The 16675-nt window shown below is 43.2% G+C and overlaps 1 protein-coding gene across 1 annotated transcript in view; it reads left to right on the top strand.

Moving 5' to 3' along the window:
• Nucleotides 1-16675, top strand: part of LOC142559750 (uncharacterized) — an 88397-nt gene that overhangs the window by 48125 nt on the left and 23597 nt on the right. Inside the window, exon 10 of the mRNA XM_075671356.1 lies at nt 13139-13273. Within this exon, the coding sequence (XP_075527471.1) occupies nt 13139-13273 (135 nt within the window). The remainder of the gene's footprint in view (nt 1-13138; nt 13274-16675) is intronic.

Below are 16675 nucleotides of genomic sequence, written 5' to 3'. Positions count from 1 at the left end.
TGTTCAGCAGAAGCAGAGTTATTGGCAATCAAAGGTCGCATATGACCCCCTTCGCTGTTCTTCCGTTCCTTCAATGCCTTATACTGCGAGGGCTACGGCAGAGCGGGGCGTGCCTAGAACGATCCGCCGACTGAATGTAACCATGGCGCGCAGTTGAAATTTGATTTTGGATATTCACACACACACCACTACTTCCAATTTTGCCACCTACGACACGCCAAACGTGGTTGTCCTCAGGAAGACTTAGTGCGCTCAGCCAGTAGACATGTTGCAGCAGCCCATGGCGGCCGCGGTATCTGTTTCACATAGCAGACTGCAGCTACATGCAACTGTAGTGCGTATGTGCAGCGTTGTGTTGTGCACGAAAGGGTTTAAGTGCGCAGTCATGCTCATATGCTCCAATCTGACAGTGTTACATGTTGCGGACCAGCTTTGTCCTGTACCAGCTAACTGACAGATCGTAGCCACATCCAACTTGTGCTTGACGAAGCGATACAGTTTTGATAAGAAGCAAAGTTTGCTAAGGCATCTAACTAGGAGCGGCCAGGAGTGAGCACAGGCCGGCAAGTGTGTGTGTGGTCTGACCTCATTTTTCGTATCGTTCAAGGCTAGTTGAGTGTTCAAAGCTAGTCAAAATTAGCGATACCCAATGGCTATGACACCGATAAGCAGGATGGCCAAAGTTTATTTCCTACACGGACGGCCGAGCGTGAGCAGATGATAGTTATTCTTCCAGAAGTACATAATTCTTATCAAAATTCGAAAGTAGATTTTCACTTATTTCAGCCTGTATATTAAGTAGTGTCAATCAATATTCACAGTAATAGTAGGAAGCTGCACACTGATCCAAACACCCTTCTTGACACATGTCAGCTATTGGCCAATAGCAGCCACGTGTGGTAATCTGCTATATTACGAAATAAAGTAGCCCAAAAAGGGTGAAAAAGAGCGTTTGAGAAAAAAGTCACTTCGTGCTCCGCTTGCAAGCTCCATGCGTCACGCACAAGTGCAAAATTTGACTGAGATGTTCCAGGCTGAGATGTTCACAGCAGTTTATGTTATTCACAGACTGTGTTTTTTCACCAAGTCTGTGGGGTGGTTCAGGATCCCTTTAATGCAAACAGTAGCACATCTCAGACTCCCTGAAGAGAGCATTAAGGTTAAATACGGTTGAAAACATGCAGGTCCTGCAACCTGCCTCTGCTTTTGTATACATATCTATCTTTAGATTTGTTTGGAGTAGACTTTTCTGTGCTGGTTATAGTTTTCTTCACAGTAAGATTCTTCACCAGTTATCTCTCTGGGTGCTGGGCTGCCACAATATTGGCTGTCCTGCAGACATATGTCCTGGAAATTTGGTTGTAATGCTGGTACTCGAACCAAGTGACATTAGTTATGAACTAGCTGTCCTGATTGTGTCTCCACCAATTGAGATCTTCGATTGCTTATTTTTTTGATAGCCTTACCTGTAGTCCTGGCATCTCTGTACCAGACAAAACCGCCAACGGGCAACTCATCTCAGCTGTTAGCTTTGTCTCTTTGGTTGTAGGCTTCGGTTTGTCTTCACTTTTCTTCATCTATTTTTTTTTTTTTTCTGAAGGCAGCATGATTGGGCATTTTTTCCTCAACTGTAATGGTAATGCAGGTAGTGCTGTGCATAGCTGTTGTGCCATTAGCAGCTCGGCTCTGGTGTATCCAAAAGGGGTCCAGAGTTGATCTGCAGATTAACATTGCCAAATATGGATTTTGTGCTTTCTTGATATCTTTAGCTATTTTAGCAATGTGTTCAATCCTCCCCATACTTTTGGGTAGTGTTGTCTACCGCGATGTGCAGAGACAGATTTGAAGACAATATTCTGTGATGTTTGGTGTAAACAGCACACTTCAAGTGTGGTGATGTGGGCTTGTTGGTCAATCGCATTGAATTGGGACAAAGCATACGTCAACACCAGGACATAATGGAACTGGACCTGGTGTTGGAACACAGGATGTGTTCCACCACCATGAATTGTACTACACTTCATTCCAATTCAATAGCACATTAAACAGTGGCTTGAATAGTAATCTAGAACAACCAATGGCTATGGTGTTGGGCTGCTGAGCACGAGGTCGCGGGATCGAATCCCACCCACGGTGGCTGCATTTCGATGGGGGCAAAATGCGAAAACACCTGTGTACTTAAATTTAGGTGCACGTTAAAGAACCCCAGGTGGTCGAAATTTCCGGAGTCCTCCACTATGGCGTGCCTCATAATCAGAAAGTGGTTTTGGCACGTAAAACCCCATAATCTAATTTTTTTTTTTAAAACAACCAAGTAGTGTTTGCCTCTCAGTTCAACTGGGTCTGCTGGCACTGGTTGCCCTGGACAGTCTGATTGCACTGAAGCCAATAAATGTATCTCTCCTGAGACGTGCTCCTTTACACAGTTCATGCAATTGGTAACCACTGCCTGGAGCTGAGAAACTTGAACTGGCCACCACTCAGTCATTTTCGCACCTTTTATGCATTTTGACACTGCTTAGTGTCCTGCAAGTAGCTGACCAAGGACACTTGCCCTCATTGGCTTAGGGATTACAAGCCTGCTGTCCTTCATTAAGAGACCATTTGGCATTGTAATACTGTCTGTCTTTATTATAAGACACAATTTCTAGCGTGAGCTGCATCTTACTTTACTAGTTCCTTGCACAATAATACTTTACCTTGAAACACCCAGGGCCTTGGCTCTGCACACTGTGAACTTTTTTGAAATAGTCACCAGGAGCAAGTAAAGAACTAGTCATCAAGTGCTCAATGTCTTCTAGATATTCTTCCCTCTTTTCTGGAGTTTCTACTGGGGGGCCTCAAAAGGGCATCTGCTGTCCACAGCTTTTTGCCAAGAAAATGCTCTATAGAGTACTTGAAACACACTAGTTTCAACTTGAACCTCTGAATGCACATCAGAATCGAATCCAGCTCACAGTTGTCCACCAATGAGATGAAAGTCTGATGGTCAGTCTGCAGATAGAACTCAGACCCCAAAAGAAACATTTCAAAGAGCTCACAGGCCCATGCGACTTTGTACACCTCCTGCTTTCATTTTCACTTCGACCATTTGGTGTGAAAGTCACTGGATACACTAGCTCCTACCTCTCCTTCTGCAGCAGCACTGCTCCTTGATTAATGAGGATGTGTCTGCAGGTGCAATAAGCTGTTGTTTGAAGGTAATACCATGTGTGTATTGTATCTATAATCTCATTTTTTTCTTTCTTTGCCTGGTGGAATGCCAGACACTGGTAAGTGCACATCTACAGTATTCCTCACTTCAAGGTCAGGTTAAGCTCCGTCAATGCTAAGGATGTGTCCAAGAAACTTGACTTATGTCATCGTGAATTCACACTTATCATTTAGTGTGATTCCAGCAATGTTAAGTCGTTTGTCAGCCTTTTGTCGTGATCTGATAGATCCACTCCAGTGACAAAATTGTCATCTGTGTGGCACAACACTTTTGGTATACCCTCCAACTCTTGATTTACACGCCTTTGAAAATGGTATGGTGCAGATCAGATACCAAAGGGCAGCCATAGGAATCAAAGCCTTCAAAAGGCTTTCGTGCATGTGCTGAGCACTTTCAAACCTCCTGCTAGCTACGTCTGCCAGAATCCAGCCTTCGCATTTGCTTTTGAGAAAACATTTTACTCTGAGAGGTGACATAGTCACCTCATAAGATGGAAGATGACGCTTTTCCTTTCAATGCTTTTGTTCAGGTTTGTTAGCTCTATACAAATTCTGACTTCTCCACTTGCTTTAGGAATTTCCACCATGGTTGAGCACTGTGGGGTTAGATCTTTCACCTTTTTTACTTAATCTTATCCAGAACAGAAGAAGGGCCACTCTACATGACATTTCCTCAGACACTCGGCTCACATCCACTTTGAGTTTGCACTGCAGGGGTGTCTGCGTCAGCAGGCGTTTGGTGTGTTGTGACACAATGGATTCAAGCACATGAGGGTTGGACCCTCCTTTAAAGGGCCTTTAAAGGGCCTTTAAAGGGACAGACAACCGCTCAGAACATGAATCGAGATAACCCTGCTGATGGAATGATTCCATATCGTAGTGAATAAAATGAACCATGTTTTTCTCATTAAACGTCGATTTATATTTTTAATTCATCACTAAAATTAGTGAAAAATGACCTTTGGCGCCCCACGCGGCAGAAACATGAACCTGCATAAGTGGTCCACCACATGACCTTCTACTAGTGTAAGCGGTTCCTGGTCTTTTTATTATTATAAGTTTTTCCGGACTTGTAATGTGCAGATAAGCCTTCGTTTGTATTGTGCAGAAAAGTGGCGCTGCCTTCATTTGCGATGAGTTGACTTGGCTCGTCTATTGACAGAACGACGACGACAGGGGCCAGCCAGCCATGACGTAGGCGTGTACTTGGGGGGGAAACGCGGTTCAAATATATGAAATGTCTTCACAAAAATGCTAACTTATTGCACCAAAGTAGTAGAGCATGCATTTGGGCTGGTTGGTTCATGATTACAAGCAGTAAACAGCGCTAAATAACAGGACGAAGAGAGGGACACAGACCGCAGCGCACCAGCTTTTTATTTTCAGAAGTGGTTGAGACGGTCAAAATGTAGGTGGTTAAACACAGTTACATTCACTCCTGTGAAAGCAGAACGATAGGTGGCTTGCACAATTTGCAAGGTGGGCTATCGACATCGCTCTCACTTCCCAGCGTTGCTGGAGGAGGGACTCACTTTTTTTGGAGGCTGCTCAGATCGAAAAGTTGTGATTAGTAAATATCCACGTGCTTTTTGAAGTAACTGCTGCAGATGTAAACACTACCGAGGGTGAGCCTTGCATTGCGTCATAAAAAGCTAGGTCCTTAAAAATCGGTTGTCAGTCCCTTTAAGGCAGAGGCAACACAGCTCTTTGGCCTCTGCTTCACATAGACGGCACCTGCAGACTGACCCACCCTAGAGGAAATCTGCAGTTGCCTTTCCCCGTCCTCCTCTCCAATCTTAGTCTTTCTCTCTCACCTTTTCATTCTTTCCTGTCTTCTTATCACTTCTTATCACTTCCAAACTTCTGGGTGGCAAGGGTTAACCGTTTGTAATATATCCAGTCTTGGGTGTATATATATCAAGTTACAGCGGCGATGCATGGCTGGTGTCTACAGGTATTATACCAACTTAGTAGCATTCCCTTGTTGGACTCTGTGGCGGATGGCTACCATCGTCGCTGAATTTTCCAGGGTTTACTTGTAAACGCTCCCCGCCCCCCCCTCCAAGATTGCCCTCCAAAACAGGACGCGACGAAGCAATATTCTTTTTGAAGCCAAACGAAGGCACCTTCCCAAAGTACCATGTCCTTCACAGTGAAGGCAACAAAATCGTAAGAAGACTGTCACCTTTCCTCGTATCAAAATGCCTAGCAAACATGATTGGACGAGACTACAAAGCCTCAAAGTTGGCAAGCGGAGACCTGCTTTTTAAACGGACAAAGAAAGGTCAAGTTGAAAAGATTGCTGAACTGACAAGTATCGGTGACATTAACGTCACAATCTCTCCACATATCTCACTCAACACAAGCGGGGGAGTAATATCGCTAGAGGATTTCCTGAACCTCAGTCACGAAGAGCTCCATAAGGGCCCTATTCCAGGAGCAATGTGTGATAAAGGTGCAGAGAATAACACTCTGGTGAAATGACCAACAGATCCTCACGAAACACGCAATACTCACATTTTGTACCAGTACTGTGCCCACTTCACTCAATGCAGGATACTTGAAAATCAACGTCCGATCATACGTACTGAACCCGTGGTGGTGCTTCAAGCGCCAGAGGTTTGGGAATGCATCACAATCATGTAGAGAAAAAGAAACGTGTGAAGGGCAGTGCTAACGACCATCCATCTGAGAACCTCAATGCTGTTGCACAATGTGCCAATTGCAAGGGAGACTATCCAGCTTCTCACGGAGCTGCCCTTGCTGGAAGAGAGAAAAAAAAAATTGTCGCAATCACCGTAAAAGATCTAATTTTATGGAGTGAGGAAAAGGCTAGGGCACTTACCTCAAGTAAGCTTTGCCATTGCATCGTGGCAGGGGGCAGCACCACACTGGTTTGCGGGGGTCTACAGGGTCTGCACACCTTGTTCCTGTAGAAACTCCACCCACCCCCTTTGTGGCAGCAGCCAGTGCTGCTCCATCAACATTGAAGACAGGCCAGCAGACCACAGTGTCACAGGGCCCAAAGTTGAATTCCATGGCCCAAGACCCGCATCTCAGCGCCTGGCTCTCAATCGTGGAGGTCGACCTGAAAACCGGCGTCATCGACGCCGAAAGATCCGCACACCCTAGATCACGCCAAGGACGTACTTTTCTAAGTGCGCCGAAAAAGGGACAGGTAACCTAAATTGTTACCGCCCTTGATGAGAGTAATCAATATTTTAATACATGTCACCTACAACTTCTAAGCACACACCCAAAGCTAACAGTTTTAATTGCTTTACAGTTACTTTCATCATCCATTGGAATTGCAGAGGCCAGATTCATAATATAGGTGACATCAAAGACATCATAAATTCTCACCAACACCGTTATGTCTCCGAGAGACAAACCTAGGTACTCAACACAAAAACATTTTAATTAAGTACAAAGTCTTTCCGTGCAGCCAAGAGCAAGCAGCTAGGCTCTCTGGAGGTGTCGTGATTATAATGAACAATGGTGTTGCAACTTGCGCAGTGAAGCTTAAAACCAAACTTGAAGCTGTCGCGGTCACTGTGCTTTGTTTTAAATCAATTACAACATGTTCTATATATCTTGAACCACACCTAACAGTTGCACTTAGTAACTCAGAATCACTTTTAAAACAACTACCAGAGCTGTACCTCCTTGTTGGGGACTTTAATGCCTAATCCAAACTTTGGGGAAGTGAGCAAACAGACACTAGAGGTCGTGTTTTAGAAGATTTTGCCTTGTGCAATAATGCATGCCAACAAAGGAAAAAACCACATACTGCTCTCCGAGCTCAGGAAAAATGAACTGTTTAGATTGATCTTTTAGTTCTCCATCAGTTTTCACAGATTTTAATTGGGATGTTCTTGATAACCCCCTACTGAAACGATCACTCTCCCGTTAAGATAAGTTTGTCAACCCCCACCACAAACCATTCCGAGCAAACCCTGCCACTGGAAGCTCCACCTAGCCGACTGGTTACTGTTTCAAGAAAAACCGTCTCCATAAAACATTTTCCAATATTCTTAGTGCCAATGAACTAAATGAAATAATCTCACAACCTGTGTCATAGATGCCACACGCATAGCAATCCATCAGTTCTCTGGAATAGTACGACAAAACGACAAAGTTTGGTACACACGAGATTGCAAGGAAGCCAAAAAGAAAAATGAAGCAAGGGGAATTTTTCGTAGGTATCCAACGCACGAAAACCTTGTCAATTTCAAAAAGGCGAGAGCTAAAGCATGGCATATCCGTCGCAGTGCTGAGAAAAATTCCTGGAAAAATTGACTGTCATCTATAAATAGTTCCATCACATCGAAAAAAATGTGGGAGCAAGTTCATAAACTAAAAGGTATCTTCTCCCCCTACACAGTTCCTTTTTTGACACCCCCTGGTACACAAACAAGTATTGACAAACAGGCAGACACACTAGCCCAACATATCTCTACAGTATTGAGTTCCTTTCACTAGACAGTCTTTTTTTAAAGTACAAGAACACAGTTCTTGTACTGCACCAGGATCTGACGAAATACATTATCAAATGCTAGCCCATCTCAGAATCTGCTGTAGAGGCACATTTAAGGTTTAACAAAATTTGTACGGCAGGAAAACTACCGGAAGCATGGAAAAAGCTATAATTGTACCATTCCTGAAACTCTGAAAGCTGCCAACCTCCTCAGGTAGTTATAGACCCATTGCTCTCACATGTTGTCTCGCCAAATCCTTCGAATGCATTCTGAATATGTATTCGGTTAATGTTTATACTCAAATTCTGTGGACTTCTCGATGTCCACCAATGTGGTTTTAAAAAAGCATGCTCAATAGTTGACCATCTCGTTTGCCTTGGAAACACAATCCGAGAAGCTTTCATACATAAACAACACTGTCTGGCAGTTTTTGATATGGAGAAGGCTTACGATACCACTTGGACGTTTGGGATTCCTTGTGACCTTGCAGACTTAATCCACAGCAGGATGCTGAAATGCCTGAAAGACTTCCTCTCCGATGGTTCATTTAAGGTACTCCTTGGTTCAACCGTTTCGAAGAACTTCACTCAGTAGAATGGAGCGCTGCAGGGTTGTATTTGAAGTACTACACTCTTCATAGTAAAAATAATGCCAGAGTCTGTTATGTATTCTGTCTATGTCGATGACCTTCAAATTGCATGCACATCCTCCAGCTTGCCAACATGTGAGAGACAGCTACAACTCGCACTGAACAAATGTGTGATCTGGGCAGACAGAAATGGATTTGTTTTTCCCACAAAGAACAGTTGCTGTTTTTTCTCACTAAAAAGAGGCCTACAGGTTGATCCTTCCCTGTACCTAAATGAAACAATACTTCCAGTAAACCAAGAACACAAATTTTTAGGCATTACATTTGATAAAAAAACTCGCATTCCTACCACACATCAACAGTTTGAAAGTCAAAGCTTCTCAAGCACTGAACATCCTTAAACTACTCTGAAAGAAGCGCTGGGGGCCTGATAGCATGTGCCTTCTACACATTTATCGTTCCCTGGTACGTTCTTGTCTAGATTACGGGAGCACAGTCTACGGTTCAGCAAGACCCTCATATTTAAAACGATTAGATCCAGTTTATAATCTAGGTCTGCACCTTTCGTGGGGAGCATACAGATCGTCCCCTGTAGTAAGTCTGTACGTAAAAGCAAATGAGCCCTCGTTGACGATAGAAGAGTAGCACTCACATGTACATATGTTCTTAGAATAAGAGCGTGAACACATCTGTGTTATACGATCGTCACAAGTTGTCCTTGAATACTGTTCACCAATAGAGACCACAAGCAACAAAGCTGTTCCTTCTGCACTTCCAAGCGATATGCAGCGAACTGCATTTATTGGGCACATTACCTGACACTGCAAAAAACTATGTTGCTCTGCCCCCATAGTACAGTTTTCTGTCAGTGTTGGATCTCACTCTTAAAAAATTCTACAAAAGACAAACCCCAAGAAAGCACTTCCATACAAGAACATCTCGCACATAAATAAAGATACGATAACTACACTGAATTTTTCACAGATGGTTCCAAAGCCGCAGCTTACGTCGGAAGTGTAGCAGTGGAGGGGAACTGGAGAAAAATGGCAGGACTTCCTCAGTGTGCATCAATATTTACTGCTGAGTATTAAGCTGTATTGCTAGTTGGGAAGAAAATAATACACGAAAACATAGAGAACAGCCATACCTACAGTGATTCCCTTAGTGTAATCAGAGCACTACACTCTAGAAATGCAGTCATGCCGTTACTTGGGGAAGTAATACATAATAACGAGGATCACAACACAAGGACATAACATAAAACTCTGTTGGGTTCTGAGTCACGTAGGAATTGATGGCAATAAGAGAGCAGACATATGCGCTGCACAAACTCACAACTATGATATAGTGAAAATAAACATGCCCCGTAAAGATTGCATGAAGTTAGTACACAGCAAACTTAGGGACATATGGCAATCTACAGGAAGTAATCAACTAAATAAGCTACAAATGCTAAAACCCATCAGATAAGAATGGAAGTGCTTGGTGCTGAGACACACGCACCTCACACACAACTGCATTTTGACAAAAGAAAACAAGCCTGGCTGTGAAAAATGTGGACATGAACTGACAGTAAATTGCATTTTATTCTCGTGCACAAAACTCGAAACGCTAAGGAAAAAACATTTTGCTCCATTTTACAATGGAACATTCCTTTTTATCCAGCATTGATTTTAGGAGAAAATGCACTTGTTTTTAGCTTTTTAGGCAAGCTGGGGTTTTTGAAAAACTCTAAATGCTGCCTGTATGCTTCGTTACATATTATGGAAAACCTTATCCACCTTCTCATGTCTAAGAATGCTGAAGTCTTTATGTAATTTCTTGGGATACTTGGTGCCCTTACCCAGGCAAGGACTTGCTGAGGAGACCCAACCCCTTTAAAAAAGCTACACCTTGTGTTCGGTGCATCATAGCCTTAGTTGCTTATGTGCCACTGAAGCCAACACAACGCATTGAGCTTGATGCTGTACTTGCCTGCCATTACCGTGTACATTGCTTCCGTGTCCTCTGTCACTACTTGCTCTACTATGTTGAGGACCAGGCTTGCTCATCGATCCAGAAGTTCTTTTAGGTCTTATACTTCAAATACATAATGTTTTGAGCTGCTTCTCCTGCATGTGAGCATGGCTTCCAGTTCTTCTCGTACCCTTAATTGCCTGTCCACTGGCAGCTAACAATCTTGCCTTAGTGGTTTAAAGTGCAGTCATGTGTGTCACACTTGCTGGTATAGCACTGACGTCCGCACCCTTGTCTAATTTGAAGCTTACTGGTTCTCCATTGTGAAATCTTTTCTCTGTACTGATGCGTTATTGCGTCAAGAATTCACACCTGTGGCAATACCTCATTGTCTAAGCATGTTTTCTCCTAGTGACACCTCTTTCTAGAGGAGTTACATCCGGAAGTAGATGTAAGGCAGTTGGTTCTTTCAGGAGACCCGTCTCCTCCATGCCCATGCTGCACCCTTTTTTTTTTCCTCTCTGAAGTTTCATTTGCAGTGTCTCTGTAGTGAAAGTTGGTTTTTGTTTGGTGTTCTCCCTGTGGCAACATATAACTTGCCCATTTTGTCCTTTGATCACACCATTGCTTGTTGTCATCACACAGCTTCTCTCTGACATGCTTTCTGTACTGCCATCTGCCACGTTAAGTCAGATTCGCTAATGCTTCAGATAGCTGTGCATCCCACAATCATACCGCCAGACGGTTTTGTGCCAGTTTGTCCTCTAGCGTGTTGTAATTGCAGTGAGCAGCAATTACAACAGCATCTATGCAGCGCCTTCACAAAAGCCCTGCCGGTTTCTGTGAGTTCTTGCTTACATTGATGAAACTTTGCACATTCGTAAGCAATGTTTCTTCTGCCCTCAAAATGACTCTGTATACTAATGCTTCTATCACTTCGTCTTCTTTTTCTTGTCATAATCTGGAAGGCATGAGAGTACCTACATTTCCTGCATCCCGACCAGGCAGTAGATAAAGGCATCTACTGTGGTCTCACTGTCTTCTTTAACCAGCCTTGACGCTGGTTTAACCAGCCTTGATCACTTGAAGCAGTAAAACCATGGTGTCTACTCTTTAGGGTGCTAGAAGTCTAATTGCACAGGTGATGAAAACCAAATATTTTATTTTGTTTAGCTATTGCTCCTTTAGCGCCAGCTTGTCTTCCCCAACACTGCTGTCTTCTGTTGTTGGTGGTGGTGGCAGCCTTTTTCTGCCGCAGCTGTAACTTGTCAACTGTTTCTTTATACTTCAATGATGTCACTCATTGCTTCCTATCCCACTTCTGGCACTGTATCATAGCTCTTGGACTCCAGAGCAGAGACGACACCACGAATAGGCTTTCACACTGACATGCGCTAGCTGGCCAACAAGCGTGCCCCATCTAAAGCCTTTATTGAAGCACCTTGATACAAATATTAGCATAGCATGCACTAATCTGGACTTAATCTACAGTTCTGAATGTTGTGCTTGCGCATCGGGGAACAAAAATGCGTGTGCCATAGGCAATGACTATATAACCAGTTGCTTTGGGCTACATTACCAGTTACAGTTTGTATAAAGGATGGCAATCTTTCTCATGGAAATTTTGTATATTTCATGCATAGCAAACTGTTTTCTTTTCTTTTTTTCCCTTAAAAAAACTTTATAAGGAGGTGTGCTGTTTCAACCCCCTACACCTTTCAGTGTCATGTCCATGGGAGTTTTACTAATTTTAAAGCTTGCATTTTGCAGGTATGCACTAACAGTTTGTTTGCACAGGCAGCACAAGAACGCAGACAAACAAGGACAGTTCAAGCTTGTGTGTTGCAGGCACCAACAATGAAAACTGATGCTTTCACTGTTGCAAGCACAGATATACATGCATGAGCACTTCCTTAAAATGGGAAGGTGTGAAGCATCTCTCCACTCTGCATTTTCACTCAGTATATTGTACGTCACCAGTGGGTCTTTGAATTTCTGCTCAGCAATAGTTTCTGCATGCCATATTCAGCTGGACATAAAAATTTATCCCCAGCAATTATTTTTCACAGATATAGCTTCCGCACTGCAGGAAAGACCTGCATTTCCACAACTGCACTGAATAACCGAAATGACCCATCATTGACCCACGCTGCACTGAACATGTTAAAGAATCATAGGGAATCATATACACAAGTTAACACAGCAGTGTGATCTCATTTGCAGAACTGTCTCTCCTTCAAGAAATATGTACATAATCATTGGGGTCCAAAAACACATTTTAATAACCCTCACTTTTTTTACATCCATGTTCACTGATATCCATAAAAGTCGTTACAAATGGGATTACTGGTGAACCAGCTCCAGGCTGTTCTCTAGACCTCAGACAAATGTCATTCACTTTGTAAATGAAGTGTCAAGCTTTTGCATTCATATTTATAGGGACCAATACAGATATTTACTGGATGCCTTTTGAAATGTAGGGTTTTAGATTAAGTATTTAAGCACAGCATTGTTATGATTAATGAACTTGCACAAGGACGACACCAACGTCATGAAAATGCAAGTGACGTCACATCGACTAGAGTAGAATAACGGTAGTGTTGGTGACTGTGTGTGGGCTTTATTTTTGAACAATTTGGGTCCCCATCACTCATATTGCTCCAAGATTCAGCAAATATTGTTGCAACCATATGCTGCACTTTTTCATTCAAAATTGTTTAATGGATTCAAGGGTCCCTTCAAATACTGTGAGTAGTACCTTGGCCAGCTTTAGGTCTTCACATATAAGGAGGTGGGAATTATGTTCTCTTAATTCACCAGCCATGCAAGTTGTTAAACAAATTGTGAGCTTTTGTTTCCACTGCCAGCTTCATATGCACTTTTATCTGATCTTGCCTTTCAGCCACGCAAGTCTCACTCAAAGCCTGTGCCCATTCAGAGCCAGAAGTTTTGCCATGGCAAAAGAAGCAAGTCCGCAGTGAGTGAGGACACAAAGCCAGCTGAGCGGCACCTGAAATGCACAGAGGCGGCAAAAAAGGTACCTGGCGCTTTTGCTAAGCAACCAAGCAGTCCCTTCAAGTAACTTTTTAACTTTCAAATACAATAGAATCACTACATACTGTATTCCTCAAAACTGGAACATCATGAAAATACAGCTGACATTATGTGTACTAGAGGAGAAAAATGGTAATAATAACCCTTCCAAAATTTTCTGATGACACCCCCCCCCCCCTCCTTCCCTTCCCCTTCCCCACGGAACAGTTTCAGGAGGCAGGTTCAGAAAGCAACATGGGTGAAAAAACGGGCAAGGTTGAATGTGAAAGCAAGGTAAGGGCTAGTGGTGGTCCGAAAGGGGTTGGGGGGGGGTCATGGGGGCGATCCCTTCTCCCATGCACAGAACATTGCAGCCCCACTCATGGTGCGCCTGTACCTCATTGCGGATCGTGCTCACGATGACTGCTGAGGGGGGATCAGCGCTAAAATTTCCACACACAGATAAAGATGGGACGAGCACATGCATAAAACTTGGAGGCATTGTTGCTCCCTACCAGGTCATCGTGTTGTCGAAAAGCTTCTCATTTCTGGTACCTGACCAAATCGTCAACCACTCTGCGCTGAAGGAAAGCATTTCAAAAATATTGCGAATTGCTTTTCTAGGAAATGTATAATAAGCATCCCCCCCCCTCTGTTTTTTTTTTGTTTCCCTTGTCTCTGGCTTTCAGTATGTTAATAAACTTGAGAAGAGACTAGTTTGTACACACTTTTAAGAATGAAAATGACAAAAAACGGGACAAGAAAGAAAGGCCTACAGAACGCTGATTTGCACACGGCAAGATATATCAAGGATGAAGATGCTGGGCTAGGGAAGCTAAGAAACTGCCACAGCAAACAGGTAGGAGGGCAGGTAGCTGAATGGCCTTGCAGTCCACGCAGAAACAGAAATATAGGCACATTAGAGTCCGCCGCACCGTTAAACAACCCGGTGAATGTTGAAGAGTGCGACATTGACTAACGGAAAAGAATTTTAAGAAGGGAAGTGGGGTGATGGATATGAGGAGAAGGGGGTGGTCATGCATAAAAGGCATCAAGAACGAAGTTGGTTTATAATTATGGACATAGGGAGAGCGTCTCGTCACTGCCCGATGGCTCAACGCCAGACGGCTGCGGCCAGTTGCCGAGCTGAGGCTCACTTACCCCATTGTAATACCTGCTGCTTGCTGTGAAGAGCCAATCCTAACTAAACGTCTCTGCAATTTACAGAATAGAGGGGTTTCAGGAGACACGACACCTTTAAATCTCTCGAAGCTACTGGCTCTTATTTTACTGCGAACTACGGATGCAGTAATCTTCACACAGGCTGCTTCCTAAACAGGAAGCAGCCCTGCTTCAGACTGTCTGCCTCATCATTTCCCGAGTCTGATAAAATAACAACATGCGTCATGTGATGAGGACTACATCAGAATCAGAATTTATTGTTAGAAGTTGGGTGAAATTACAAGTATTTAGTATGCAGGAGGAGGTCCCATAGTCAAAGACTGTATCGGGACCTCCTGTACAAGAATAGTTATGATAATTGACATCTCAAAGCAACAGTAGCATATAGCAAGTTATTATACAAGCAACAGGAAATGAACGTTGACAGAGCAAAATACAGAATTCATTACAAATAATAAGGTTTAGCTTATCTCACGGTAACATAAAGAATTGTATGTGAAGAAAATACCAGTAATTTATTTACAAGAACAAAAACAAACAAAAAAGGAAAAAAAGCAAAAAAGCACGGAAAAAAAAACGGTTACAGTAAATTTTCTCATTAGTTTGTCAATAATAAATAATACCATGATCGCAAGTTCCCCTTAAACATCTCTTCAAACAAGCCAGACAGCAGGTCACCTTAAGTGAGTCGGACTTGCATCATATGATACTATCGAAGTTGTAATGCAAAGCTTTGTTCCTTTATTTTTAAATCTAGAATGATATAGCATGCCCACAACGCCAAAAGCGCGATCGAATGATAGGCAACTTGCAACACAGTGCCCGCCCTCTTCTGTACATAGATGTGGCCGTACCACTCACTAGAAGATCTGGCTGGAAAAAAATGCTTATCTCCACTGTTAACTGGGCTGCAACAAGTCTGACCTGCAAACAAGAAGACAGATGATAGTGCACTGTGTTGTTTCTGTTTGGCCTCGTTTTTAGTGCTGCTTGTTTTTCAAAGTCATGTACCAGCTAGGTCATCAACATACAATATATAAATGTATCAATTCATAATCAAAATTTTTTTTTTAATATTGTCATTTTTAAAAATAGCATAAGGATGCTAGTATCATTTGATGCGAAGTGGCTGCATGCCGTAGCAATGCAAAGCTTCTGTCAGAAGTTAAGTGTTGTTTCGCAATGCAAGAACGTGCATCCTCGTTGTTAAAGTATCATTGACCAGGGAGTGCTAGGAGTTTGTCTAACCTCCATATATTTATGTAGGTAGTATAGAGAGAGAGGTGAAGGAGGGGGAGGAGTAGTAGTTGTCAGCAGGAGCCACACTCCTTGCACCAAATGGGCACAAGGAGTGCGCCGCTTTCAGAAAGAAAAGTAGAACGGTGATGCGCAGTGCCTGTGGCAGGCAGAACATTGCAGCCGCACCCAAGGCGCGCCTCTGCCTCAGCCCGGATTGCGTTAAGCATAACTGTTAACGGTGGATCAATGCTAAACATTACACACGCAGAGAAAGATGGGACGAGCTCCTGCCTGAAACTTTGGGGCATTGTGGCTTCCTACCAGGCCATTGTGTAGTTGAAGAGCTTCTCATTTCTGGTACTTGATCGAATCGTTCACCACGCTGCGTGGAAGAACAGCATTCCGAAAATATTGCAACTTGCTTGTTTAGAAAATGCATAGTAAGTCACCTCCTCTCCCCCTCCTTTTTTTCTTTCTCTTGTCTCTGACTTCCACTATGTAAATAAACTTGAGGAGAGCTTGATGATGCGCATAAAAATCGTCAAGAATGAAGGTGGCAAAAAATTATGTACATAGGGAGAGCGTCTCATCACTGCCAGATCCGTCAACATCAGATGGCCGTGGCCAGTCGCCTAGCTGAAGGTGCACCTACCTTGTCGTAACATATGCTGCTTGCTGCTAAAATCCCCTCCTAACAAAATGTCTCTACAGTCTTCAGAACAGCCGGGTGTCAGGAGACAGAACACTTTCAAATGTTTCGGAGCTGCTAACCCTTACTTTGCTTTGAAATAAGGATGCCGTGGTTTGAACAAAGGCTTTTAACACAAAAAGTAGCCTTACTTCGGGCTGTCTGCCTCATCAATTCAAAATCTGATCAAATAATGATATGCATCATGGGATGAGGACTATATAATACCATGATCGCAAGTTCCCCCCCAAACATCTCTTCAAAGAAGTCAGACAGCAGGTCACTGAAAGTGAGTGA

The sequence above is a fragment of the Dermacentor variabilis genome, chromosome 1 (assembly GCF_050947875.1).
Source record: "Dermacentor variabilis isolate Ectoservices chromosome 1, ASM5094787v1, whole genome shotgun sequence".
In the NCBI taxonomy this organism is placed as follows: Eukaryota; Metazoa; Arthropoda; class Arachnida; order Ixodida; family Ixodidae; genus Dermacentor; species Dermacentor variabilis.
This window is presented reverse-complemented; position numbering and strand designations above follow the sequence as displayed.